Here is a 27,518-nt window from a genome sequence, read left to right on the forward strand (position 1 = left end):
GCAGGGGCGGCCGCCATGTTGCGGAGCGGCGGGGCCGGCGGGCGCTGACGGAGGAGGCGGAGCGGGGCCGGGCCGGAGGCAGCGGCGGCACCGCGACCGGGCAGGTACGGCCGGCACAGCGCCGGGGGCACGGTGCAGGGCACCGCGGGGCAGGGGGGCTGCGGCCGGCTGGGCCCTGCGCCTTCCTCCGCGGGCACGGGCCTGTGCGCCCCGGCGGGGCCGGGCCGGGCGGGGCGGAGGGGCCGGGCCGGGCGGGGCCGGGCTGAGGTAGCGGCGGCTCCGAGACCGGTTAGGGGTTCCCTCCCTCCTTCTTTTCCTCCATCCCTCCTTTCCTCATACTCTCCCACTCTCCTTGGGTGCCTTTCCTCGTTTTCTCCCACCCCGGTCACTGGACGGCCCCGCGAGGCCGCCTCTCTTCCCCCGGCGTTCATGACAAACGCCAAGAAGCAGTCGGTGTTTCCGCTCCGTCGCGGTGCGCTGTCAGCCCTGGCAGGACGGGCGCGGGGCCGGCGAGCCCCCAACGCTCCGGTGCCTCGGGAGTGTTTGGTAACGGGCACGTCCCGCATCTGCACCCGCAGCTGGAGGGTCGCGGTGTCATCCCCTCCTTCGGTCCGTGTGCCCTGAAAGGAGAGCCCGAGCCTGGCTCGGTGTGTCCTCACCAGCTCCTTCTTGCTTCTTGACCAGACTGATGATGCGGATGGCAGAGGTGTCTTTTTTGTGGTGTGGACTTTGTTCTTAAAAACCTGCCAGGCTGCGGCAGGAACTTTGCCCAGCAGTCCCTTGTTTACATGCAGCACCAGTGGATGTGCCCTTGCCGTCCTGGTGGCTCCGGGATCTGACGGAGCTCGTTACCACTGTGTCTTTTATTAGGGTGTTTTTAACGTGTTGCTGACGTCTTGCACGTGGGATTTGTACACACCGTCAACAACTGAGCTCTTAAAAACCTGAGCCGAGTGTCTTCCTGGTGGTGAGAGGGTTCTGCTGGGGCAGGGAGGGCTGTCAGGTCACCTCAGAGTCACCTTGTGAAGGTGTTGTTGGGTTTGTGGTGTGGAGGATTGCTTTCCCTCCATTTGTAGCTCTCTTGAGGGTGTTGTCTTTGTGAGTGCTGATGCTTCCTGAGTGTGTTTAATGATGCCACCCCAGTATTTTGTGCTGAAGGTTCTTCAGAGAGCAACTCCACTGTGGGCAACAAAACCTCGTTGTGGCCTTCCAGGACCTAAAGGAGCAAACAAGAGAGCTGGAAAAGGACTTTAGACAAGGGCCTGGCGGGACAGGACAAGGGAGAATGGCTTCCCACTGCCAGAGGGCAGGGTTAGATGAGATATTGGGAAGAAATTCTTCCCTGTGAGGGTGGTGAGGCCCCAGTACAGGTTACCCAGAGAAGCTGTGGCTGCCCCATCCCTGGAAGTGTCCAAGGCCAGGTTGGACGGGGCTTGGAGCAACCTGGGCTAGTGGAAGGTGTCCCTGCCCATGGCAGGGGGTGGGACTGGGTGGGCTTTAAGGTCCCTCCTAACCCAAACCAATCTGGAAGTCCATGACTGTATGATTTTGTGTTAAAGACTGATTTTGATTTATTTTATTATTATAATTGATACAGAAGCAGAATTTTCCAGGGCTGTTGACTGAGGCTGCTGTGTTTTCTAAATTCAATTACTTTCTTTCATTGGTTGACCAGAGGCACTGTTGCATTTTCAGTAGCTTAAGTATTATGATGAAGCAGAGTTTTGGATGCCTGACCTTTCAGTAAAGCTCCAGAGACAGGGCTGCTGGTGAATTTTTAATCTTTGCTTTTAGTGCACTAACTTTTCCTTTATTGGAAGCCTTGTCAGAGCTTTTATCTAGAGCTGGTGCTTTCAGCTGTCTGTATTGCACTTGGAATTGTGAGTCAACCTGACAGCTGTATTCCGTGGATTTTTGTAGCTTTCTGAAGGGAAACTGAATTTTATTAAAGTCAGTAGCTTCGTGAAAAATTGCCGTGCTCAGACAGAGCATAGAAACTACCGAGCACAAACAAGAAGCCCTGAAGGTTCTCTAAGATGTTACAGGGGTGACCTGCTGGAGAGCAGCTGTGCAGAAGGACCTGGGGGTCCTGGTGAGCTGTCCATGACCAGCAATGTGCCCTGGGGGCCAAGGGGCCCGTGGGATCTGGGGTTGCACTGGGAAGAGCATTTGCATCAGGTCAGGGGAGGGATCCTGCCCCTCTGCCCAGCCCTGGGCAGGCACATCTGCAGGGCTGGCCCAGCTCGGGCTCCTCAGCACAGCAGGGCCAGGGAGCTCCTGCAGCGGGGCCAGCGCAGGCTGCGGAGATGCCCAAGGGCTGGAGCAGCTCTGGGAGCAGCAAAGGATGAGGGAGCCTGAGAGGGGCCCTCCCCAGGGTGTGTCAGGGGCTGCAGGGAGGGGGCAGAGGATGGACCAGGCTCTGCTGGGGGGGCCCAGCAACTGCACAAGAGGAACAGGCAGGAGCTGATGCCCAGCACAAACCTGCTCTTCACCCCAGCCCTCAGCACTGTCCCCAAGCCAGGTGACAGCCAGCACAGCCCAGGGGTGCAGGTGCAGCTCCACCACCTGCCTTTGCCAATAACTGTGTCTCTAAAACCAGAGTATTTCTGGTGCTGCCTCTTGTTTGTTTTTCTGTTGTAACAGATAAACCTCTTACAGGACTTGCTGCTAATTAGGGAAGCTTTTGCCCCCTCGGGCAAGAGGTGCCACTCAGGTGACCTCACATGTTGTGTTTTGTTTCCCAGTGCAAGGTTTCCTGCATGGCTGGAGAGTTTGTGCTTTATTTTGGATTCCCTGGGAGCAGGTGTGGCCCTCTTATTTATGGAGCAGCATGGCAAAAAGGTGAAATAATCACCACCTGCAGGCAATAAAAAGGAGTTTAATGGTGGTGATTTTCTGAGAAATCCCCTGCTGGGTGCGTGGTTGTCGTGTCTGCTTGGATAAACCCTGCGCTGCAGTGGGATGTGTATTGAATGAAAACGTCACCTAGGAAGGCATAGTAACAATTCTACAATTTTCCTGACTTACTAAAAGCTGGCTGAGGCAAATTTGGAACCCCCTTAACAAGGGCCCTGGCTGCTGCATGGGTACGGTGGCAGGGGGGCTGGTGGCTCTGAGCTCTGTAGTTGCCCATCACTTGCATTTGAGTTTCAGTTGAACAGCTGAAAATATCCTGGTCTTTGGAGTACAGGCTTGACTGTTGGCTTCCCTTCTTTTCCTCCAGTTGTGGAGAGAAGCGGGATTTAGGAAAAACATCCGTGCTGAAAGTGGTGGTGATACCTGAAGCATCATCCATGTGGGAGGCAGCAAGAACAATGTTTCTGGTGGGCTTTCCAGGGCGTTCCCCTCAGAGGAGGACTTGTGTCTAAGGGCACCTGTTTTGTATAAGAAAATCCTTATGGAAAAACTTTCATGCTTGTAATGATGTACAGAGAAAATTTATTAGATATTAAGAAGAAATTATTGGCCGTGAGGATGGTGAGGCCCTGGCACAGGTTGCCCAGAGCAGCTGTGGCTGCCCCTGGATCCCTGGAAGTGTCCAAGGCCAGGTTGGACAGGGCTTGGATCAACCTGGGCTAGTGGGAGGTGTCCCTGCCCATGGCAGGGGGTGGAACTGGGTGAACTTTAAGGTCCCTTCCAACCCAAACCACTCTGGGATTCTGTGATTAGTGGAGGGGGTGTTTATCTTTGGTAAAGGCTCTTCCAAAGACAGATTTTGCTGTTTCCTGAAGGCCTTACAACCCTGAGCTTCCGCTGGCACGTGACAGCCCAGGCCACAAACAGAGCTCTGTGTCACGAGCACTCTGTCCTTGGCTCCCACAGGCTTCCTGCAGCCTCGCTCATCAGAGTGCCCTGAATTCCTGTGGTTTGCTGGTCAGAGTCCCTCTGTCATCGTGGGAGGACTGCATTGCTTTGGGGTGGTGGACATGAAGCCTTACCTGAGTCCTGAAGCTGTCTTGGAGCTTCTCTGTGAGCACAGGTGGAGGTGCAGAAAGTCAAACACTTCTCACCTCCAGCCTGGATTGCGGGTTGGGCCCGTGCCTGTGAGGAAGGGGAGATGTTTTCTGCCTGTGAGGGAGATGTTTTCTGCCATGGGAGGTGAGAGGAGGCACAGATGGATCGCTGTGCATTTTGCTTGTCTCCCAAGCTTAGTGTGGAACCGCTGCACGTCCAGCTTTGTACTCCCGTTACAGCCTGGCAGGAGATGCAAACAGTGTCTTGTGTCTTCTCCTGAGCCACTTTGCCTCCAAATCCAACTGGAGTTTGGTCTGTGCCTGTTTCTGGTCACTAAAAGTTGGCGTTTTTGGAACAGGGGCATTGTAGAGCTGCTAGTGAGTGCATAAAGGGGTGTGTGAGCTCCCTGGGCAGGACGTGCTTCTTGGCAGGAAAACATGGCTTGGAAAAGCAGGAAAGTGTGGAATTTTGCAGGGCCTTCAGTGTATAGTAGTCACCTCCATCTTCCCCTCTGAAATACACTGCTGTGGTGTGATGGCTCTGGCAGTAATCCAGTGTCTTGGTGGAGTATTGAACCTTCAGGAGTGTGAGGACTAAGGGTGCAGACCCCACCTGACACCATAACACTGGAGTAATTTTGTTGTTGCCATTAGTGTGATCTCTGCAGTGCAAAGGTGTGAACAGGCAAGGCAGCAAAGGTTATGTTTTGTTTTGAAATAAAGCTTTACCTGCTTCTCTTGCAGAGATGTTACTTTTGTAAATGGCTGATTTTGTAAATGCTTTTCACACCGATACCTTAGTAAATCGTTAAATAAAAATTTATATCCTTCTAGCTTTTAAAAGGTAAATATTGGTAAAACACAAGGCTCTGTAGTCCTCAAGTCTCTTTGTCCTACTGCTGGTTTGAAAGGAGGCCAGTTCCTGGAAAGGTTTGGTCGGTTGGCATATGATATAAACTCTCTTCCTCCAGGTTAAATGTGCAAAAATTCTCCTTTGGGTTGGCCAAGTGCAGATTATCCCGCTCCTTGTCGATGGCTGCTTTGTAGTCTCCATAGCTAAAGTGCTTTGGTGTAGCTTTTTTTTGCCTTTTTTTTTTTTTATTCCTTCCCCTTACAGCTTTTTCAAGAGTCTGTAAAAGAGAAGAATCTATAACTGGAAATGCTCTTAACAATACTCCAGGTTAAGGAGGAGGAGGTGATGCTTGTTAAACCATATGAAAACATCAGCCCTTTGGGGCCAGGTTACTTTTTGTGTGACGTGGCCAGTGAAGGCTGGAACTGGAAAAAGGAGAGGCAGGGCCCTGGAGCTGCCAGGGACAGAGGAACTGCCATTCTGCTGCCAGCTGAGGGCTTCACCTTATTTATTTGCAAGTGTCGTGGTTGGTTTCAGATAAATCATTAAAAGATGAAAACTTTGGGTTTGGGGAAGCAGGACATACGGGTTTGATTTCAAACCCTGCTGCTCATGACTTGAAGGACTAAGTACTTGTGTACTTTTCCACTTGGTAAATGATGGAGCTTTTCCAGAGAGCTTGGAAATACTCAGCACCCCAATAATGACATTAAATACAGACCCGAAGAGCAGTCAGCATTTCTAGGTTTGGGTAGTCTCTTGCTGACTCTAAATTTGGGGTCTGTTTTGTGCTTGTCAGTAAAAAAAGCTCCAGGCAACCTTTTTCAGACTTGAGGTGCTTCAAAATAAAACATCAGCATAACATTAGTGGTATTTGAATTACCAAGGCATCCTCTACCCCCTTTGGCCCTGTATAAATTAGGAAATATATTCAGCTCTACATTTAAATTTATCGTGCCTTTGGTATTCTGAGTCTCCCACTTCCATCAGCACCTCTCCTGTTGAACACTTACCCACCCAAATACTCTCCAGTTTTAAGAAGGATGTGAATAATTTCTGGAATAAAAAAGAGTTCATCCAGCTCTTGCTCTGCTCCAGCAGAGCATGTCTGAATTGACAGAGCCAACACAACCTGCATCTGTCCCCCCACCTTCAGTGTGTGCTGGGGAATCCAAACAGGCACAACCTGCCTCAAACCACAGAAATCACTTTGCAAAATAACTGCCCTCAGTTTCCCAGCCAGCCCTGGCACTCTGCATGCTGGCTTATTACAAACACATCCATACCAAGAAAAAAACATTTCTGTATTTGAATACTTGAAGGTTGGGTCAATAAAAAGAACAAAAGGCTCTTTGTTCAGCACCATAACTCTGCCTGGAAGTGCTGTTCTTAAAGTAATGGGCTGTGAGACAATCCAGTCAATTCAGAGACAGCACATAAGGTGCATGAAGAAAATAAAGTCGGAATGCAAATTCTTCCTTAGGAATCCAAAACCTTCCACCAAATCCTACATTTCTTCTCCAAGCATAAGCTGCATAATTAGTAACAAAGTGTTATACAAAAAGAATATGTAACACATGCAGCTCCTCGAGATCTTTTATTTCTCCAATTTAAAGAGAACTTATAGCCCACATACCCCAGTCACAGAATCACTAGGGTTGGAAAAGATCATCAAGTCAAACTGTTCCCCAGCACTGCCAAGGTTACCACTAAACCATGACCCCGAGTGCCATGTGGCTTTTGAACACGCTCCCAGGGATGGTGACTCCACCCCTGCCTTGGGCAGCTGTGCCAGGGCTGGACAGCCCTTTCCATGAAGAAATTTTCCCTAATACACAGCTTGAAGCTCCCCTGGCACAACTTGAGGCCGTTTCACCTTGTCCTGTCCCTTGTTCCCTGGGAGAAGAGCTCAACCCCCCTCCCGGCTCCCCCTTCCTGTCAGGGAGTTGGAGAGAGGGAGAAGGTCCCCCCTGAGCCTCCTTCTCTCCAGGCTGCTCCTGGTGCTCCAGCCCCTTCCCCAGTTCCATTCCCTTCTCTGGACACGCTCCAGCCCCTCAATGTCTTTGTTGTTGTGAGGGGCCCAGAACTGAGCCCAGGATTTGAGGTGGTGCCTCAGCAGTGCCAGCACATGGGGACAGTCACTGCCCTGGCCCTGCTGGACACACTGTGGCTGGTACAAGCCAGGTGCCCTTGGCCTTCTTGACCATGTGGGCACACCTGACTCATGTTCAACCGCTGCCAACCAGCACCCCCAGGTCCTTCTGGCAAAGCCTTTGTTACTTGCTTCAGGGGAAAAGAAAAATCCACTCGCTTCTGACAGACATATTTGGAGTTGGCAGGAGCCTACCCCAAACCAGAGGTGCTGCCTGCTCCTTGGGCCTGTGGAACAGGTTTTAAGGTAAAAATATGTCATTATTCAGGTGCTGAACATTCACTGCTGTGTTCTGCCTCTGCAGTCTCTCTGTTGGACCCTCTGTGCTGTGTTTCTGAGTGGAAGTTGTAGTTGAAATTGGGGCAGATGGGAACTCAAATGAAAAGCTCGAGAAGCAAATGTGTTTCAGGTACAGAATTAAAAATGTCTCTTTTCTGTGTATCTGGATCTGGATCTTGCACGAATACTGTGCTGAGCCATTTTGGGAGGACACTTAAATGTGTGGTGTTCCCCGGCTGATCACGCTCCTCGTGGGTTCTGCAGGCTGAGCTCATGGTGTTAAAACAACAACAACCCAAAAAAAGAAAAGGGGAGTGGGGTGGGGAAGGGTGTGCATTTTGTTGAGCTGTTTGATTTGAGATACACATTTGGTGCTCGTGGGTCGGTAGCAGTGGTAAGTGAGGGAGAGTGTTTGACGTGGCATGCACTAATTGTTATTTTTTTAACCTCCTTTATTAAGAGCATCACAGATTTTTCTGACTTTACACTCCAGTAATGCCATCTCTGACTCTTTTCTTCATTTGGTGGAAGCTGATCACTGTTAAATTTAGGAGCTTTCTCCAGTTTTGTCTCTGAAAGAACATATGGGAGAAATGTATTAAATGAAAAAAGCTTGGGGGAGGAGGTGGCAGAGGTAAACAGGTGTGCTCAGAACCAACTTGGCACCATCTATTTCAGGGATGCTCCTGTAAAAGTGTTGGCAGGCTTAATGGCAAGGAAGAAAAGCATTTCGGCATTTGTAACAAGTCCAAGTTTCAGTACTAACAAATGGCTTAGATCAGAGAATCCCAGAATCTCCTGAGCTGGAAGGGACCCACAGGGATCATCCAGTCCAACCCCTGGCCCTGCACAGACACCCCAACAATCCCACCCTGTCCCTCAGAGCGTTGTCCAAACGCTCCTGGAGCTCTGGCAGCCTTGGGGCCGTGCCCACTGCCCTGGGGAGCCTGGGCAGTGCCCCAGCACCCTGTGGGGGAAGAACCTTTCCCTGAGATCCATCCCAACCCCCTGGCACAGCTCCAGCCCTTCCCTGGGTCCTGTCCCTGGTCCCAGAGCAGAGCTCAGTCCCTGCCCCTCCGCCTCCCCTCGGCAGGAGCTGCAGCCCCCGAGGAGTCTCCCCTCAGTCTCCTCTGCTCCAGCTGAACCAGCCGAGTGCCCTCAGCTGCTCCTCAGACCCTTCCCCTCCAGACCCTTCCCCAGCTCTGTGTCCCTCCTTTGGACACTCTCCCACAGCTTCAGATCCCTCTGACACTGTGGCCCCCAAACAGCCCCCAGGACTCGAGGTGAGGCCGCCCCAGGTCAGAGCAGGGTTGGACAATCCCCTCCCTGGCCCGGCCGGCGATGCTGGGCCTGATGCCCCCCGGGACAGGGTGGCCCTTTGGGCTGCCAGGACACTCTGCTGACTCTGATCCAACTGGCCACTGACCAGGACCCCCAGGGCCCTTCCCGTGGTGCTGTTCCCCAGCCCCTCCTTCCCCAGTCTGTCCCTGCATCCAACACTGCCCGTCCCAGGGGCAGGATCTGGCATTTGCCTTTGTTAAACACCTCGCAGCTGGGGATTGCCCAGCCCTCACATTTGTCAGGATCTCTCTGTGGGACCTCTCTGTCCTTGAGGGAGTCAGCAGCTCCCCCAACTTGGTGTCCTCAGCAAATCCACTGAGGACTTTCCAGTCCTGCATCCAAGTCACTTATGAAGACATTCGAGAGAACTGGCACTAAGATTGGAGTCCTGTGGAACCCCTCTGGTGCCTGGTCACCAGGCTGATGTCACCCCATTTGCTGTAACCCTTTGAGATAAAAGGCTGTCAGCTCTGCAGGCTGAGGGACAGCTCCAGTGCACAGTGTGTGTGCTTTGTCTTGTTTTCAAGCTGATTTCACAGGCTACTCTAACACTTCATCACATCTTGCTGAATGGCAGCGTGTGCTGCTGGTCCCCCCATAGCTTGGTAACTTGCCCCCAGTTTTTAATGACAAATCCTGGGTAGGTTTTTGGTTCCTGGAGGTAACCTCTTCGCAGCAGGTCATACCAGAGGGAGCCGGAGGCAGTGCCTGGCAGTCCCTGAGTGTGGCACTGTGCAGCTGCTCCCTGGGCAGCCTCCTCAAAGCACAGCCTTTGTGTACTTTTGCCTCCTGGATTTTGCAGCAAGTTTGTATCTCGAGGCAACTCTATTGGTGCAGCCGGGACTCCAGCCAGGCACCATAAACGTTTATGCAATAACAGGAATGAAAATCCCTCTACGTCCTGCACAGCTTCCAGGTGCCTGTGTGTTGTGGGGATTTGCTTGTGTGTTAGATTCCACCTTTCCCTTTGGACATGTTTATCTTGGGTTGAAAGACCAACTTGGCGTGTCTCTTCTGGCATCGGTGTTTTTGTGCCCATGTCAGCCGTGGACAAAGCACGAGGTGTGCATGAGAGGGGAGGGAGGGGCCCTGGGCTTGCTGCTCTCTGCCCTCAGGGCTCAGGGAGGGCTGTGACTCCCTGTGCTCACACAGGTGTCAGCTCATTTATTTTTTATTGATACACAGTGTCATTTAGCAGCCAGATCTCAGCTATGAAGCGACCCTGTCCTTAAATACATGCTTAAAATGTGTGCTTTTTAGACTGTATAGCTGCGAGTGAGCTTTGTGCCAGCCAGGAGGAGTATTTGAGACAGCATGCACATCAGATGTGGAATGTTCACTTGAGGGCTGCCTCATCCCTAGCTGTGTGTTCCTGCAGTGGGTGGTGTTAAAGTCTCCAGTACTTCTGTCAAGTCTGAAAGCATTCCACCCTCAGCACTGCTGCCCCTGGCCTGAGGGGTGGGACAGGCCTGGTGGAATCTCAGAGTGCTTTGGACTGGGGGGGACCTTACAGTTCATCCAGTGCCACCCCCTGCCATGGGCAGGGACACCTTCCACTAGCCCAGGTTGCTCCAAGCCCCGTCCAACCTGGCCTTGGACACTTCCAGGGATGGGGCAGCCACAGCTGCTCTGGGAAACCTGTGCCAGGGCCTGGACAGGACAGGCTGCAGGCACCTGAACTAACCATGCCTGTTTCCTGAAGGCTTGGCAAGCTGTGCTGCTGCAGGGCCTGGGGGCACTGCCTGCTCCAGGTGTGATGGGACCTGCTGAGGTCCTGTCAGACACAAAGTGCTGGTGCCTGCACACCTGAGTCAGCAGCCAAGGGCAATAACGGAGCACGGGGCTGCAGGGGAAAGTGGGTTCTGCTGTCAGTTTGGGATCAGCGGTCTGGGTAGGAAAAGTGGGCTCAAGTTCAAAGAACAGGCTTAGGAAGCTGAAGAGGCTGTTTCTGCGTGGAGGGGTGTAACATTTTGGTGTGTTTCTCCCCCTGGCTTTTGCAGGTGACTAATTACTGCTTGGAGTTCGCAAACACAAATTCCTGAGCCTGCTGGTGTCCCCAGCCAGCTTCCCACCATGGACCAGGACTACGAGAGACGTCTCCTACGCCAAATCAACATACAGAATGAGAACACAATGCCTTGTGTGAGTGCAGATGGGCTCAGGCTCACTGTTAGGTTGTTGTCTATCTCGCCTGTGACTGTTTTCCTTGAGCTTTTGGAAGACCTGAGGTCTCTTCAAAGCAAACCACAGTCTTTTGTTGGGTTCTGAGCAGGTGTGAGTTCCTGAGCTGTTCTAGGAATACCCAAGTAACTTGACTTCAAGAGAGCTTTTGAAAATACAACCCCAGTTCAGGTTGCAAAAAGGAGTGAAGATATTTTTATGGGGCTCAGTAAATCCCTTTTTACTACATAATCTCAGTAACTGTGTGTGTAATGTAAAAAATTGGGGGCTGACAAACCAACCAGCTGGTTGACAAGAGTAAGTCCAATGTCTTTTATTTTTTGATTCAGGTAGCAGAGATGAGAAGAACCCTGACACCTTCCAATTCCCCGATGTCTTCTCCTAGTAAGCACGGTGACAGATTCATTCCCTCAAGAGCTGGGGCCAACTGGAGCATTAACTTCCACAGAATAAATGTAAGTTTTGATCCCTTCCCCTGCAGCTCAGCCTTGGCACTGTGGAAATAGTGACTTTTGTTTGGGCTGGCATGATTGCTCTGCTTATCTTCTGCACCATGGGCTTCTGCTGCCCCAGGAGAGTTCGTCTGAGTGCATATCCTTAAACCCTGTGCTCCAGGAGCCTTCTGGATTTGCTGTTTTACCATAAATCCTGAGGTTTCTGTATGGTGATGGCATGTTTTGTCTCCATTTCAGGAAAATGAAAAATCACCAAGCCAAAACAGAAAAGCAAAGGATGCTACATCAGACAATGGCAAAGGTGAGAGCCCCCATCTGCTGCTTGAGCCATGCCCAGAGCTCTTACTGCACAATGTTGGGGAGCTTGGAAATTAAGACTGCACTGACACTTTCATCCTTATGCCAAAACTCGTGCTGCTGTTTTGGGAAAGGCCCACATCATGAGTGAATACCAGCTCACTGCTTCTGATGAGTGTCTGGGAGGCAAGAGGCTGTTTGTATCCCATGGTTTACTGTGCCAGGGAAGCACTTTCCTGATGGGGGGGAGGAGGGAAAGCTTACTGCTAATCTGGCTTCTAAGCAAGAAGAGCCCCAGGCTTATTAAGAGGCTCTGTGAGTGTACAACTCATAGAATCATGGAATGGGTTGGGTTGGAAGGGACCTTAAACCTCATCTTATTCCACCCCCTGCCGTGGGCAGGGACACCTTCCACTAGCCCAGGTTGCTCCAAGCCCCCTCCAACCTGACCTTGGACACTTCCAGGGATGGGGCAGCCACAGCTTCTCTGGGCAACCTGTGCCAGGGCCTCCCCACCCTCACAGCCAAGAATTCCTTCCCAGTCTCCCATCTCACCCTGCCCTCTGGCAGTGGGAAGCCATTGCTCCTTGTCCTATCCCTCCAGGCCCTTGTCCAAACTCCCCCTCCAGCTCTCTTGGGGGCCCTTTAAGCACTGGAATGGGCTCTAAGGTCTCCTTGGAGCCTTCTCTGCTCCAGGTCAGGCAGACATGATCCTGGCTCTCCCTGCAGAGCTGTTGCTGCTCGGAGCTCTCTGCTCAGTGCTCGTTTGGGTTCACAGATGGCCTGGCCTACTCTGCCCTGCTGAAGAATGAACTCTTGGGAGCAGGGATCGAGAAGGTGCAGGACCCTCAGACAGAGGACAGGAGGCTGCAGCCATCCACCCCAGAGAAGAAGTCTCTCTTCACTGTAAGTCACTTACTTGCACTAAAACCAGTGCAGTTGCACCGTGGGTCACAGGAACGGAGCACACGGCCCTGCCAGGCTGCTCGTGCAGTGAGTTGGTGCTGGGGCTCAGCTGAGATAAGCTGTTGATAACAAATTCGGTGGCCTGCAAAGAGCACCTGAACGTGCAGCAAACAGTGTGCTTCCTGTGTGTGTGCTGGCAGGAAAGCTGGGTGGGGCTTTTTGGACAGAGTGGTGAATGATCAAATCAGGCTTTTTGGAATTCAAGGGAGGTGAGGGGAGGTATGCAGTTTTGGAGCGCCTGAGAGAGGGAAGAACTGAAAAATCTGGGCAATCTGACTGGGTGTTAGAGTTGGATTGGCACCAGTGCATGGGGGAGTGATGCCCCAGGCCTCAGGGTGCTTACGAGGTGTGTTTTCTTTGTGCAGTACTCGCTCAGCACAAAACGCTCCAGCCCCGACGATGGCAACGAGGTCTCACCCTATTCCCTGTCTCCTGTCAGCAACAAAAGGTAACACTGATCCTCCACAGAAGGGAGGGGCTGGGGCAGAGGGTTCAGCAAGGTTCTTGTAGAGCTTTTCTCTGAGACACCCAGAATTGCAAGGTGAATTGGATTTGGAAATCTGGAGAGATAATAAATAGGGACAGTTGAATTCTAAGGCAGGTGCCCAACCTGCCTGTGTGCTTAACGTGTCTTGGCCAACTCTTAGTAATCAGTTTATCTTTTTGCTCCCTGGGTCCTTTGTAGGAGCAGAACCTGATTCCTTCCAGTCTTGCTGCTGGAAAGAATTGTGCAGCCTCTCTGTCCCTGCATTTCTGTAGAAATGCTGTAAAGAGTGGCTGCGCCTGTGCCTCCCATCTGCTGTGGTGTGCAGGATCCTGTAGTTGTTTTTCTGTCTGTTTTTGTAAACAGTCAGAAGCTGCTAAGATCACCTCGGAAACCAACTCGGAAAATCTCCAAGATTCCTTTCAAAGTGCTGGATGCCCCAGAGCTGCAGGATGACTTCTACCTGAACCTGGTGGACTGGTCCTCTCTTAATGTCCTCAGTGTTGGCCTTGGGACTTGTGTTTACCTGTGGAGTGCTTGTACAAGTCAGGTAAATGGTCATCACTGAGGAGGGAAGTACCTGTTGCTGTAGGGCTTTTCCAGCCTTCCAGAGCTATGGAATGTGCCCTGTGAGGGGTTCAGCACTTGTCATGCTCTGTGCCAAACGAGGTACTGGTTTGTGAGACAGCCAGTAGTGCTATGTGACAAAAACACGTGTTTCTTACCCCATTCTGTCCTCTCTGAAGGTGACCCGGCTGTGTGACCTCTCTGTGGAAGGAGATTCCGTGACATCCGTGGGCTGGTCAGAACGGGTCAGTATGGCACTGTCAGCAGGGACAGTGAGACACTTCTCACTTAGGCACTGTCATCATAGCCGTGATTAACTCCTTGGCTTATTCTGCTGAATTCCCCCAAGCTCCCTCTGTACATCACCAATCATATGTGTTTTTCTGTCAACACTGTTTTTCTCTGCTAAAAGAGAGGGGTTAGAGAACAGCCTCTTTTATCTCGAGGTTCTCAAGGCATTGCTAAGAGGAGTGGGAGGGAGAAAAAGCCAGATCTTCTCCAGCTCTTGACAATAAAATGTTACAATAAATATATTCCAGCCAGGCTGCATGGGCCTCTCAGCAGGGAAAAAACATGTAAGATGGAAGAACTCTGGATGCTTTCCCTCTCGTGGGATTTATCTCAAGTCTTTTCCCGCAGCTTCCAGCTTGTTTTCTGGCTGTACTTCCTGGCTGTACTGATGCTGGCTCTCTGTTTGTCCAGGGGAACTTGGTGGCTGTTGGCACTCACAAGGGCTTTGTACAGATCTGGGATGCAGCTGCAGGAAAGAAGCTCTCCATGCTGGAGGGGCACACGGCCAGAGTCGGTAAGGAGGGGGAAAGCAGAGGGTTCACAGGGTCTGTTCCTTCCTGATTGAACTTTGTTAGCCAAGGATCTGCTGGAAATAGAAAACTTGGAATACCAGAGTTAATATTTATCCCCTGCTGTGTCTTGAGCAGTCTTGAAAATATTATAGTCCCATAACAATGGTGTTCTGATCTGGGTGTGATGGTTGCAAGCATGGGTTTGGGTGTTGCAAGCAGGTGTTTTCTCCATGTCTGAGGCTTTTTGGGTTTGGTTGCAACATCCTTTCACTGCCACTGCCTTCCGGTTGCAGTCCTGCTGGCAGCTTCTCACTGAGATTTCCAGTTCCCTTTTTCAGGGGGGGGCTGTTTGGGTTTTTTTTCTGCTCAGAACTGTTGTGAAACTGGACTCTGGGATGAGATTTGGGAAATCCAGGCACTTCCTGAGATCTATCCCTGTGCTTTACTGCACTGTGAAATGGGGTTGGTGATTCCTGCAGTCAGCCTGTGCAGGTGAATCTTTCTTTGTGCACAAATCTAGGACTGGATGTAGGGGAGATCTGTAAGGTTTGGGACGGGGTTTCCTTTGTTTTGGGGGGTTTTTTTTATCCCTTGGCAACTGTGGTGGTTGCATTCTGCTTACCTGCTACGGTAGGGCTTGAGAGGTTGGGCTTGATATTTTCTCCAGCAAGACGAGGGCAGTGGCTGTCCCCTCAAATCCTGGGGACAGTTCTAGACCACTCACAGCAGGAAAGGCATTGAGGGGCTGGAGCGTGTCCAGAGAGGGGAACAGAGCTGGGGAAGGGTCTGGAGCACCAGGAGCAGCTGAGGGAGCTGGAGAGGCTCAGCCTGGAGAAAAGGAGGCTCAGGGGAAACCTGACAGGAGGAGAGAGCTGGGGGGGTGTCAAGCTCTGCTCCCAGGGAACAAGGGATAGGACAAAGTGAAACAGCCTCAAGTTGTGCCAGGGGAGGTTCAGGCTGTATATTAAGGAAATTTCTTCGTGGGAAGGGTTGTAAAGCAATTGGCACAGGCTGCCCAAGGCAGTGGTGGAGTCACCATCCCTGGGAGTGTTCCAACAACGTGTGGTTGTGGCATGTGGGGACCTGGTTTAGTGGTGAACGTGGTGGTGCTGCACTGACAGCTGGACCTGATGATCTTAGAGGTCTTTTCCAACCCCGATGACTCTGTGATTCCATGACTCCCACAACACACTCTGAAGCTGTGCCCACGTTGCAGGTGCCCTGGCATGGAATGCAGACCAGCTCTCCTCAGGGAGCCGGGACAGGATGATCCTGCAGCGGGACATCCGCACCCCGCCCCTGCAGTCCGAGCGCCGGCTCCAGGGACACAGGCAGGAGGTCTGTGGGCTCAAATGGTCCACGGATCACCAGCTCCTGGCCTCTGGAGGGAATGATAATAAGGTACAGTCACGTGAAATCTCAGGACCACCCTTTCTTTTTAGGACAAGGGGAAATGGCCTTAAGTTGCACCAAGGGAGGTTCAAGTTGGATATTAGGAAAAATTTCTTCACTGAAAGAGGGGTTAAACATCAGAACAGGCTGCCCAGGTCAGTGGTGGAGTCACCATCCTTGGAAGTGTTGAAAAATATGTGGATGTGGCACTTTACAATATGGTTTAGTGGGCCTGGTGGGATCAGGTTAAAGATTAGACTTCACCTTGAAGGTCTTTTCCAATTCTAATGATTCTGGGATTCTTTAAGGATGTTTGGCCTCTCTGAAAGGGGCTTTTGTTTTGGTTGTTGGAGTGTGACCAACATAAATCATGCTAAGCTTCTATTCAGTCTTCTCTTCCTAATAAAATTTAAAAAGCAAATTTAATTTGCTTCTGTATGTGGCTAATTAAGTCTCTAGCTTAACTCTGGGTCTCGAATTCAGTAAAGTCACTGCTAAGCTGCCCTTCCTGACTTCGTTCAGGCAGTGTATGGTCACGTTTGTTGCAGTAATGTTTGTGTGCAGAAGGAACCTGAGGCTGAGCTCTGTGAATTCTCCTACCTGTAACACAGGCTTGTAGCTCACTGAGCACCATATGGGAGAAGCATCTGTCATGGAGAAGCAGCGTTCCAAGCCCTTTGGAGTGGGTTGCTAGGTAGGGAATGTGCCCATTGCCTGTGTGACAGCATGGTTGGACTGAGTTCCTCCTGCTCAGAATAACTCCTAATGAACTGAGTGGATTTCTAGATGCATTCTGGAATGATACACCCAAAAAACAACAGAAGAGTCCGAGGTTCCAGTCAGGGATGCTGTCTTTGGCTCTGTGCACTTCCCTGAGGGACTGTTCCCTGCCTCATGGCCCAGGGGTAGAATGGCTCCTCAGCTGAATGTAGTGGCTGGATGGGACTGGCACAGGTTGCCCAGAGCAGCTGTGGCTGCCCAATCCCTGGAAGTGTCCAAGGCCAGGTTGGAGGGGGCTTGGAGCAACCTGGGCTAGTGGGAGGTGTCCCTGCCCATGACAGGGGTGGAACTGGATGGGCTTTAAGGTCCCTTCCAACCCAAACCATTCTGGGATTCTGTGAAGTGCAGAGTGGAGCTGAGCGTGCCTGGGCAGAGCTGTGGGAAATCAGACTGTTGCCCAGCTGCCCTCATTGGCCCCATCACGGCTTGTGGGTGTTGTGGACACATGGCTGCTGCACAAGTTTGATCACGTCTCTCCTCTCTGCCAGCTCCTCGTCTGGAATCACTCCAGCCTGAGCCCTGTGCAACAATACACAGAGCATCTGGCAGCAGTCAAAGCCATCGCCTGGTCCCCACACCAGCACGGGCTGCTGGCCTCGGGCGGGGGCACAGCCGACCGCTGCATCCGCTTCTGGAACACGCTCACGGGGCAGCCCCTGCAGTGCATCGACACCGGCTCCCAGGTGTGCAACCTGGCCTGGTCCAAACACGCCAACGAGCTGGTGAGTCCTCCCTGGGCAGTGCTGCTGCCAGGCTGTCCCCTGGGGGAGGTGTGGCTGAACAGGAGCCGGGTGTGCCCACGTGGGCAAGGAGGCCAGTGGCACCTGGCTTGTACCAGCCACAGTGTGTCCAGCAGGGCCAGGGCAGTGACTGTCCCCCTATCCTGGCACTGCTGAGGCCCTTCCTCAAGTCCTGGGGTCAGTTCTGGGCCCCTCACAAAAAGAAGGACATTGAAGGGCTGGAGCGTGTCCAGAGAAGGGAACGGAGCTGGGAAGGGGCTGGAGCAGCAGGAGCAGCTGAGAGAGCTGGGGGGGCTCAGCCTGGAGGAAAGGAGGCTCAGGGGGGACCTTCTGGCTCTGCAGCTCCCTGACAGGAGGGGGGAGCCAGATGGGGGTCGGGCTCTGCTGCCAGGGAACAAGGGACAGGACAAGAGGAAACAGCTCCAAGTTGCACCAGGGAAGGTTTAGATTGGTATTAGGGGAAATGTTTTCAGAGGAAGGGCTGTCCAGCCCTGGCACAGCTGCCCAGAGCAGCGGTGGAGTGTTCAGATGACGTGTGGATGTGGCCCTTGGGGACACAGTTTAGTGGTGAACGTGGTGGTGGTGCTGGGTTGATGTTTGGACTTGATCTTAAAGGTCTTTTCCAACCTTCATGACTCTATGGTTCTATGATGCCTGTTTCCCTCTCCCCTTCCAGGTGAGCACTCACGGATACTCACAGAACCAGATCCTGGTCTGGAAATACCCCTCGTTAACCCAAGTAGCAAAGCTCACGGGGCACTCCTACCGAGTGCTGTACCTGGTGAGTGATGGCCACCTCTCAGGAGGTGCTCACCTGGCTGCAGGTGTGCTGAGATGGGACCCACAGCAGCAGTGCCAGTGGCACCATGAGCTGCCTGGAGTCTGGGTGGGGATGTGAACGCTGCCCACGAGCGGCAGAAAATGCTCTGTGTCTGGTTTCTGTGCCTGCAAGGGATGCTTTGATTTGCTGCTATGGAAATGTGAGGCTTTGTTAATGATAGCAAAGCCTGCCAAACTCTTCAGAGGAAATGTCTGAGCTTTCTTTTGAGAAAACTCTTTTGAGCTTGGAGAAGAGAAGGCTCCAGGGAAACCTTAGAGCCCCTTCCAGTGCCTAAAGGGGCTCTAAGAGAGCTGGAGAGGGACTTGGATAAGGGCCTGGAGGGACAGGATGAGGGAGAATGGCTTCCCAGTGCCAGAGGGCAGGTCTAGATTAGACATTAAGAAGACATTCTTGGCTGTGAGAGTGGGGAGGCCCTGGCACAGGTTTCCCAGAGCAGCTGTGGCTGCCCCATCCCTGGAAGTGTCCAAGGCCAGGTTGGACGGGGCTTGGAGCCACCTGGGCTAGTGGAAGGTGTCCCTGCCCATGGCAGGGGGTGGAACAAGGTGATCTTTAAGGTCCCTTCCAACCCAACCCATTCTATGATTCTGTGACCCTGTGAACAAGCATCTCTCCTTGTTCCCTGAAGACTTTCACACAGACTTTCACAAAGAATTTGCTGCTTTCAGCCCCCCCGTTTGTCATTAAACACTTGGTGCAGGTAGTGCCCAGCGATCTCATAGCTGCTCTGTTACTGTTACTGGGGCTTTCAGCAGTTCACAGCAGAGCTGACAAATACTGCTGCTGTTTTGGGAGGTGGATTCCAGTGTAAGAGACCAATACAGCCAGCAAATCCAGTCATGTCACGCTTCCTGCCTTAAGGCATGTTGATAATCCTGGGAGGAATAGCCTCAGTTACACATGGCTTCGATGTCTTAACACAAGAACCTTTCCATGATAGTCCCCCGTGTGTTCCACAGCTTCTCCAGTGAAGTGCAAGTGCCCAAACTGCCCCTGAGGCTGGATGAGGCACCTGGGAGCAGAGGAAGTTGTTTGGCTTCCCGCTGCCAGCCAAGTAGGAAGGAGAGTTAAACCTCTCTCCTGCATTCCAGTGGAGGTTTGTTTTCAGCCTCAGAAGCGTGGCAGATGGTGAGGGTTGTTGTCTTGGCCGCAGGCGATGTCCCCTGACGGGGAGGCCATTGTCACAGGAGCCGGGGACGAGACCTTGCGCTTCTGGAACGTCTTCAGTAAAACTCGCTCCACAAAGGTAAGGCCATGGGGGGGGTGGGGGCGGCTGCTCGGGAGGGGAAACTCAGGGAATGTTGGCTCTGCTCTGCTGCCTTCCCTCTGATCCCTTCACTGCATCCTGCAGATCAAGGGCCGGGGGCAGGGGAGGGTTCAGCTTTGCTGAGATTTAATGGATTTGTCATCAAATGAAGTAAAAGGTCACCCTGTGTGCCCAAGGCAGTGTGACACAACATCCCTGTCCAGGCTGGTCCAGGGCTGCTGAGCAGCGTTTTGGGGGGCTCACCCTGAGCCCACCATCTTCCTGCTGGTGTGTGGCTGTGAACTGAGCCCTCAGGGGTGACAGCAGGCTGGGACCTGAGGCTGTTCAGTCTGGAGAAGAGAAGGCTCTGGAGAGACCTGAAGCCCATCTCAGTTCCTAAAGGGGCTCCAGGAGACCTGGAGAGGGACTTTAGACAAGGCATGGAGGGACAGGACAAAGGGGAATGGCTTCCCACTGCCAGAGGGCAGGTCTAGATTAGATTTTAGGGAAAAACTCTTCCCTGTGAGAGTGGTGAGGCCCTGGCACAGGTTGCCCAGAGAAGCTGTGGCTGCCCCATCCCTGGAAGTGTTCAAGGCCAGGCTGGACAGGGCTTGGAGCAGCCTGGGCTAGTGGAAGGTGTCCCTGCCCATGGCAGGGGGCGGGATGAGATGAGCTTTAAGGTCTCTTCCAACCCAAACCATTCTGTGCTTATCCTATGGCTCCTTACTAAACTTCTTAAAATAGGGTCTTGGATGGAAATGGGGTCATGGATGCTGCCAATGACAGTTCATCATCACCAAAGGCGGGTTGTGCCCAGTGTTCCGAGAGCTTTTCTGGGTGCCTGGCAGAGGGATCTGGAGGATGGGGCTGGGGGAGCAGGCACTGCTGCTGGGGGTCCCCCAATTGCTGCCTGCTCTGGGGCACAGCTGCCTGCAGAGCTGTGGGAATGGCACACTGGCCTGCTGTGCTCCTTGTTATCAGTTGGAAGTAACCCATGGGAATATTTATGGTGTTGGACTTCGGATGGTGAGCTGGGATCGTGCCCTGAGCTAGAGATACCTCCCCAGGTTAAAACCAAACCAACCTAAAAGCATGGGGAGTTACAGCTGTGGAGGACTTACCCCCTGCTTTGTCTTCTCAGGAGTCTGTGTCCGTGCTTAACCTCTTCACCAGGATACGATAAACCCTCTCCCTGCACCCCAGGAACCTACAGCCTGACATTCCAGGATCAGACCACTCCCTCGGCCTGCATGGACCCCCGGAGCCCAGCCGAGGGGAGGGAGAGCTGAGGGACTGGAGGAGGACCCAGCTCAATAAATACGTGCTTGTGATCCACGCTGGGCAGTACTGGGGATGGGGTGGGGAGGGGAGGGAACTGCCAAAGGTTTGTGGATTCATCTTTCATAAAGGGAAACGGGTACAAGAGAAATGTTAACCCAGCATCCTCCAGCCCTCCAGATGGAACCGGGGAGGACTCGTGTGACATGGACCACTGAGACCGGACTGAGGCCATCCCCACGGCCGTGGTGTCCCTCTTGGGAGAGAGGAGCATATCCTTGGCGCTGTGGGAAGGGGTTTGACGTGCTGCTCTGGGTCCCTGTGTCCTTGGTGACATCTCTGGAGGCAGGAGCCAGCCAGACTGGGCCGGTACCACTGGTGCAAGTGGACACGGCTCCAGCTGGGCATCGAAGGGCTTTGTTCATAGCCTGGCATCCCCATTCCAGGAAGAAACTGGAGAACTGCCTATTTTCCTTTGTTTTTTTCTTTATTTTTTCACCCAGACAGGTACTGTAGTACTTGACATAATCATTCCCATGAAACAGCTTGATTTTTCTGGCGTGCTTGGCAGCTGCCTCTGAACAAACACGTTTTGGGGCTCTGAACTTTGGAGGAGACTTGGAAAAGCTTCACCTCCGAGGGAGCAGATTCGGGAAGTTCTGCAGGTGCTCTTGCATGTTTTGGGCTGATCCTGTGAGTTACCAGAGAGGAGAAACAAGGACTGTATAAAAAAAGAAACCTAATCCCCCCGTGCATGTGGAGCTTCCCCCAGTGCCTTGCTCCAGAGTCTCCCTGAGGCCAGAAGCAGCTGGGATATGTTTGAGAGCCAAAACAACTCCTGAGGATCTGATTGCTGGGGCGAGCAGGGCCTCTTCTGGCTGGAAGAGGGGTTCTAAAGCAGGGCTGCATTGTTGCTTTTTGCTGTCTCCAAGTCCCAGCCAGGGCCCTGCTGTCAGATTTTGGGGTGTGGTTTTTAGGTCATGTGGGACGAGAGTTCGGCTGGTGTTGGAGCCCGTGGGGTGACACAAACGCTTGTGTGTGTGAGTGTTGCTTTTAATTTAAGAGGAGCTGTGAGGCTGCACAGCCTGTCCTGTCTGACGTGTGTATGTGCCTGCCCTGCCCGGGCCCTGCCTGCCTCCTGCCCTTTCCCAGCACTGTTCCCGTGTGGAATTCCCTGGCTGTGTATATAGACCTTGCCCTCTCTCTGCAGATTACGTAGGTAATGCTTTCCTCTCTCTTTCTTTGTTGATTTTCCTCCCCTCCCTTCTTTCCCTAAAACCAGGCAGTAGGAATACGATTGCCTTTCCCCAGTACCAAAAGTATCCTTAGGGTGAACTGGTACAGCCTCTTCACCACAGCCTTGACCACACGTGCCATCCATCACACCAGTGCCTGGATCAGGCTCTTGGTGCTGCCCCCGTGTTGCAGCTGCTGGAGGCACTGGTGAGGAGCTGGTGTGCTGGGAGCCCCCCACACAGCCTGGCAGCTCTGTCTCCCAGGCCCACAACCCACCTTGTCATCTCATAGTCTTACTTGCCACCAGAATGGATTTTCCATGGAATTTCTGAAACACAGTTTGAACACAACTGCTTTAGTGTAGCTCTGGCTGTGGGATTTGGGGCTTGGTGTGAAGTGACACACACACCCCCCCCCGGTCTCTCTCGTGTTGCTTGTTCCTTTCACAGGCACTGTTCCACATCACTGTGGGTTGGGAGCACCCAGGAGGTGTTAAATTGAGTCAGATGATTAAGTTGGGGAGTGGGTTTGAAGGAAAGGGTCACCTGCAGCAAGAGGTGGTCTGTCATGGGTGTCATCACCTGGGAGCAGGGCTGTGCACAGGGGGGCTGGGGGGCTGGTGCCTGTGCTGTGGATTTTCCTGTCTCTTGTGCATTGCCTGCTGCCAAAATCCCACTGTGCAGACCCCCGGGACACACTGCTTTCTCCTCTGGGAAGGAGTATTCGCTTGGGATGGGGGCACACAGGAGGTCTCAACCTGGTTTGTGCCTGTGCTGGAGCAGGAGAGAGTTGGGTCCCAGCTGGAGCACAGGGTGAGAATGATGCTGGTGGGGCTCCCCAGTGTTCCAGGGCTCCTGCAGGGATGGATTTGCCTCTCAGCCTGTGATGTGGGAACTTCCCCAAGGAGCCCCAGGAGTTGCTGGGGTGGGGGGCAGTGCCAGGTGGGCACTGCAGCCTCTGCCCAGTGCTCCCAGCTGCGCCCCAGGATGCTGCAAAGCAGGGACATCCCCTTGTCACTGTCCCCCACCACTGTCCTCTCTGGCCAGGGTCTTTCCCAAACTATGTCTTGCTTCCACATCCCGCTTTTCTCTGCCTTGGGAGCAGGATGGCTCGTGGTGGCTTCTCTCATTGCACTTGGCAGCGAGGGCTGGCAGTTCCCAGGCCAGGGCTGTTCTGTGGCCACACGTGTTGCCCTCGTAGCACGGCAGGAACAGGCTGCTCACCCTGCCCTGGCTGCCAGAGCCCAGCACAGCCACCCTCCCTCCCCTGCTCCCAGCTGCCGAGGCAGGATGGAGCTCCCAGTCGTGTCCGTGTGCGGGTGGGTGTGTGCGTGGGTGTGTGCATGCAGGTGACACTGTGACACAGTCACTGGCTGAGGCTTCAGCAGGGAAAAGGGCAGAGCTGAGGTGGTGTGTTGGGGTGTGACCTGTGAGCGCTGACCCGGGCACAGGATCCTCCTGTGCTGGTGACAGAGTCTGCGGCCTCGTGGCGTCGGCGTATCCCAGGTGTCATATGGTGGAAAAAAACATGGAGTGTGCTGTAACTTTTCCATGTAAAGCAATCGAACTGGCATTAAAGAGGTTGTGAATTTATTGGGATTGGGCTCTGTGGCTCCACTTTGATTCTCCGTGGCGAGGGGTGCAGTGAGTCCCTGGGCCCCCCGGGGTCCGTCCCACAGCTGCTCTGCAGGTACCAATTCCTCGGTATAGCTCTCACCTGAGGTTTATTGCTCCCAGCTGCCTGCTCCTGTTTGCTTTCCTGCTTCTGGGAAAAAGGAGAGGCACAGCCCCCCCCTCCCTGCCTTATGCCCCTCAGCATGGACAAGGAGCTGGCAGTGCCTCGCTTTCCCCACCTTGGTGGGTTGGGGAAGCCCCAAGGCTCCTTCCAGCCCAGAATGGGACTGAGCTTCAGGGCTTGGGGTGGATCCTGCTGTGCCCCCCAGCTCTGCTCCCACCTCCAGTGCCTGTGGGACCCCATTGTCCCCATCATGTGCCTGGATCTCTGCATCTCCTGCAGCCCCTTCCTCTGGCAGGTGGGCCCTGTCCTGGGGCAGGGTAAGAGCCAGGGACCTGGTTGGCTGCAGGGTCCTGGGGCTCCCTGCTACACCACCCCCTTCCCCTCTGTTCCCTGTTGTCACCTGCACCTGGGGGCTGCTCAGGGTCTTCTGCTGCTCCCTGGACCCCCAGGACATCAGCACCTGGAGCTGCCTCCCCCCACCAGCCCAAGCCCCTGGTCCTGCTGCGTCCTGGCCCATTTTGGGGAGCAGGGGACTGGGGGGACTGGTTGCTGCTTGTCCTGTGGCATCTGGCCCAGCAGATAATAAATATTAATAAAGGTTTTATTAATTTTTATTAATAAAATAGTTTGTTTTCTTTGCCCCTGCATTGCCTGGGCCCAGGCCCCTCTGCCTGCCCCTGCCGGGCAGGGAGGGCTGGGTAGGGGGTGGCCCCAACCCCTCCCCATGTGCTGCTCTTTGTTCCCTCCTGCTGCTGCTCAGGGTGGGAGACACAGGGGGAGTGAGATGGAGCCCCACACCCCCTCTGGGCTTCCCAGGCACCGTGGGGGGCTGGAAGGCACTTGCTGATGGAGCCCCCTGAGAGGCAGAGGAAGGGGTTGGGGCAGCCCCTGCGCCCCCTGTCCAGGGCACCAGTGATGGCAGGTCCTCACTGGCCTCACGTTGTCCTGTACCTGGGCAAGGGGAGGCAGGCTGAGGGGGGTCTCTGCTGGGCACAGGGGACCCCCCACCCCGGTCACTCACTGCTGTGGTGGGTTGGGGTGTGGCTGAGCCCCTGCCAATGCCAACTGCTGCTCCAGCTCCATGATGCGCAGCCCGATGTACCCCGAGGACACCAGCAAGGCCACCATGCTGGGGGACAGCCAGTGTCACCCGGGGGGGCACAGTGGGGGGCACAGGGCTCATGCAGTGCCACAGCCAGGCTCTTGTGTGCTCGCCCTGGGGACGGGTGTCCAAGGGGGGAGTAGAGGAACCGGGGGCTGCCAAGGGGGATGAGGACTGGGGGTGTCCTGAAGCCCCAAGGTGTTTGAGCAGGTTCTGGGGACTCACAGCAGCAGGTAGATGGTGATGATGATGTTGAGAAGGCTCAGCTGGGGGTTCATCCGGGACCAGAGTGCAGCAGCCCAGGCCCAGAGTGTGGTGTGGGGTTCCCCTGCCAGGACAAGGCAGTGTCAGTGCCTCTGAGACCCCACGGTGGGCTCTGCCAGAGCTGAAGTCTCAGCAGCATCTCCCTCCCCAAGCCCCTTGACCCACTCCAGAGGCTGCGTGTCCCTGCCAAGGGCACCCATTCGCTGCTGCTGGGAGTCAGCAGGGCCGCCTTGTCATCCTCCTCCTCTGCTTCCCTTGGCCTTGGGCTTTGTTCATCTGTGGGTGACCAGGAGGCATTCATGAGTGTCCCAGGGAGAGGACTGGGGGTCCCAGGGGCACACAGAGAGCCACAGAGAGCTAATCTTGCACTCCCTGCTGCTGCAGGAGATGCTGGTTAGGGGGCTGAGGGCTGTGTGGTCCCCCCAGACCGTGTGTGTCCCGGGAGGGGGAGCAGAGCCCAGAGGGGCCAGCAGGGCAGGGACATGGCTGAGGACACAAGCAGGGCTGGGACCATGCAGGGGGTGCACCAGGGTGGCTGCTCACCCAGGGATTCGTGGAGGCTGTTGGGCTCTGGGGTGCTCTGCTCCAGGTCCGACTGGCTCGAGGTCTGGAAGAGGAAAAGCCCCAGCCATGGTGTGTGTCCCCAAGGCACCCACCCCACGGCCATGGGGACAAGGGCAGGACCTGATGACACTCATGAGGAGAGAGCTCTGGGGGTCCTGGGGCCTGCACTGCCCCGGGCTGGGGCTTTTCCACTCCACACTTCCCCCCAGAAGCCTTCCCAGGAGCCACTGCCCCCAGCCCACCCCAGTCAGGGGGCTGGGACCGGGACCACCCCTCCCTCTGCTGCATCTCCCTGCATGCAGGCCCGCCGTTCCCCGGCCTTACCGGAGTCTTCTCAAGGGTTTCCTCGTTGTTCACCGAGTCCCGAGGGCTCTGGCCGCTGTCCTGGACAAGGAGAGATGAAGGGAGGTGCCCTGCAGTGGATGGACGGAGCTCCCCCCACCCAGCCCCCGCGTACCTGCAGCTGTTTGCAGACAGACCTCAGGAGCTGGTACGTGGCCTCTCGTTGGCGCAGCGACACGAAGAGGAACTGCCGGGGAGCGGGGAAGGGGCTTTGCACTGGAGCTGCTCCCTCGGTCACAGCCCAGGGCCCTCGGGGACCCGGACACCCCAAACAGCCCCGGGCGGAGCCGCCCCCCCCCCAGCACCGCCCCCGCTCTCACCTTCTCCCCCTGGGCCGTGCGGATGCTGAGCGCGTTGGGCACCAGCAGCGCCGTGTTGGTCTTTTTGAGGGCTGAGATGGAGGCGACGGGGACCACGGCCTGGGCCGGGGGGCACGGCCAGTGTCACCAGTGTCACCGTGTCCCCAGCTGCCACCCGCGACCCCGCCACAGCCCCGCCCCCGCCCCCAGCCCACCTTGATGTCCTTGAGCAGGAGGCTGGAGTGGAAGCAGACGTGTCGGGAGGACACGTAGAGGCGGCCGTGGTAGGGCACCTCTCTCTGCCAGGCGCACGGGAAGCAGCCCAGCAGCGCGTCCCTGCCGGCGAGCTCCCCGAAGGCCCGGCGGTAGCTGCTGTCCCGTTTGCTCAGCTGCGGGAGGTCGGGGTGGGGGTCGGTATCAGGGGCTGCTCAGGGGCATCCCAGAGCCCCCCTGCTCTGTCACCACCTCTGCCCTCTCCCTCGGCCCCCGCCCTCAGAGAGCATCGGGCCGGGACCACGGCACTGGGGCCGGGGTTGGGGTCCCCCTCCTCGGCCCCGGCACCCCGAGACTCACCGCGGGGGATGGGGGTCCCTCCCCGCCTGTGGCCGCCAGCCCCGTGTCCTTGCAGGGGGAGTCATAAGTCCTGGATCTGGAAGGGAGCAGCAGGTGGGGGTGACCCCGGGGGCACAGCCCCAGCGGGAGGTGGGGTTGGGGTGCAGGTACACCCTCGAGGTGCAGCACCCACCTGGAGAGCTTGGGTTGCCCCAGCCGGGCGCTTCCCGTCTCCTCCAGGCTCTGCCACTGCTTCTCCCCCAGCACCCCCCGGGCGCTGCGCCTCAGCTTCCCCGGCATGAGGGATGAGCCCGACGGCTGGGGGAGAGACGGCAGGTTGTGGGGACGGTCCGTCTCTGCAGCGCGGCAGCTCCCAGGGTCACCAGCCTGTCCCTCCGCCGGGGCTCAGGCCCTGCTGGGACCGCGACAGCAGAACTCACCTGGTCGCACGGGCCCCTGGCTCGCCCCACGCTGGCATGTGCGGGCTGAGACCCCCGAGGGCAGCGGGGGCCGCGGGTGACGGGGCTGGTGACCCCCGGACCGGGAGCTGCTGGGGGTGGTGACACCTGGACCGGGAAGTGCCGAGGGTTTGAGACCTTCGGCGCGGGGGGTGCCGACCCTGGGCCACGGGCGGTGCTGGGTGTGGGGGGAGTGTGGCCGGGCTGGCTCCGGAGGGGACGGGGAGGCGGCTCTGGTCCCGGACCCACGCGCGGCCGCAGAGCCCCGTCCCGGGCACCCCGTGCCCGCCCCGCTCGGTACCTGCTGGTGGGCACTACCGGGACCCCCGTCCCGTCCCGTCGGGGCTGTCCCGCTCCTT

General features: G+C 55.2%; 2 protein-coding genes across 3 annotated transcripts; one reads left to right on the forward strand and one right to left on the reverse strand.

The window, feature by feature from the left end:
* On the forward strand, positions 1-23,439 carry FZR1 (fizzy and cell division cycle 20 related 1). The gene is made up of 14 exons (XM_027742163.2): positions 1-104; positions 10,579-10,720; positions 11,089-11,214; positions 11,452-11,515; positions 12,290-12,417; positions 12,843-12,925; positions 13,328-13,511; positions 13,708-13,773; positions 14,231-14,333; positions 15,548-15,732; positions 16,992-17,225; positions 17,920-18,024; positions 19,235-19,327; positions 20,469-23,439. The coding sequence occupies exons 2-14, from the start codon at positions 10,652-10,654 to the stop codon at positions 20,508-20,510; spliced, it is 1,482 nt and encodes a 493-aa protein (XP_027597964.1). The 5' UTR covers positions 1-104; positions 10,579-10,651; the 3' UTR covers positions 20,511-23,439.
* LOC113999036 (GRAM domain-containing protein 2A-like) lies at positions 23,414-27,518 on the reverse strand. Of its 2 annotated transcripts, XM_027742210.2 has the most exons (13): positions 27,461-27,509; positions 27,142-27,267; positions 26,895-27,019; positions 26,723-26,798; positions 26,365-26,538; positions 26,171-26,269; positions 25,966-26,037; positions 25,833-25,892; positions 25,488-25,551; positions 25,110-25,220; positions 24,906-25,008; positions 24,600-24,707; positions 23,414-24,529 (listed from the first exon to the last, which is right to left on the reverse strand). In XM_027742210.2, exons 3-13 carry the CDS (start codon positions 26,999-27,001, stop codon positions 24,514-24,516), a joined length of 990 nt encoding a protein of 329 aa, XP_027598011.1. In that variant the 5' UTR covers positions 27,002-27,019; positions 27,142-27,267; positions 27,461-27,509; the 3' UTR covers positions 23,414-24,513. The 2 variants fall into 2 exon arrangements, with proteins under 2 accessions (XP_027598011.1, XP_039242065.1); XM_039386131.1 differs by lacking the exon at positions 27,142-27,267 and having other exon boundaries at positions 27,461-27,518.

The sequence above is a fragment of the Pipra filicauda genome, unplaced genomic scaffold (assembly GCF_003945595.2).
Source record: "Pipra filicauda isolate LSUMZ 115617 unplaced genomic scaffold, ASM394559v2 scaffold467_size714961_pilon, whole genome shotgun sequence".
NCBI classification, from domain to species: domain Eukaryota; kingdom Metazoa; phylum Chordata; class Aves; order Passeriformes; family Pipridae; genus Pipra; species Pipra filicauda.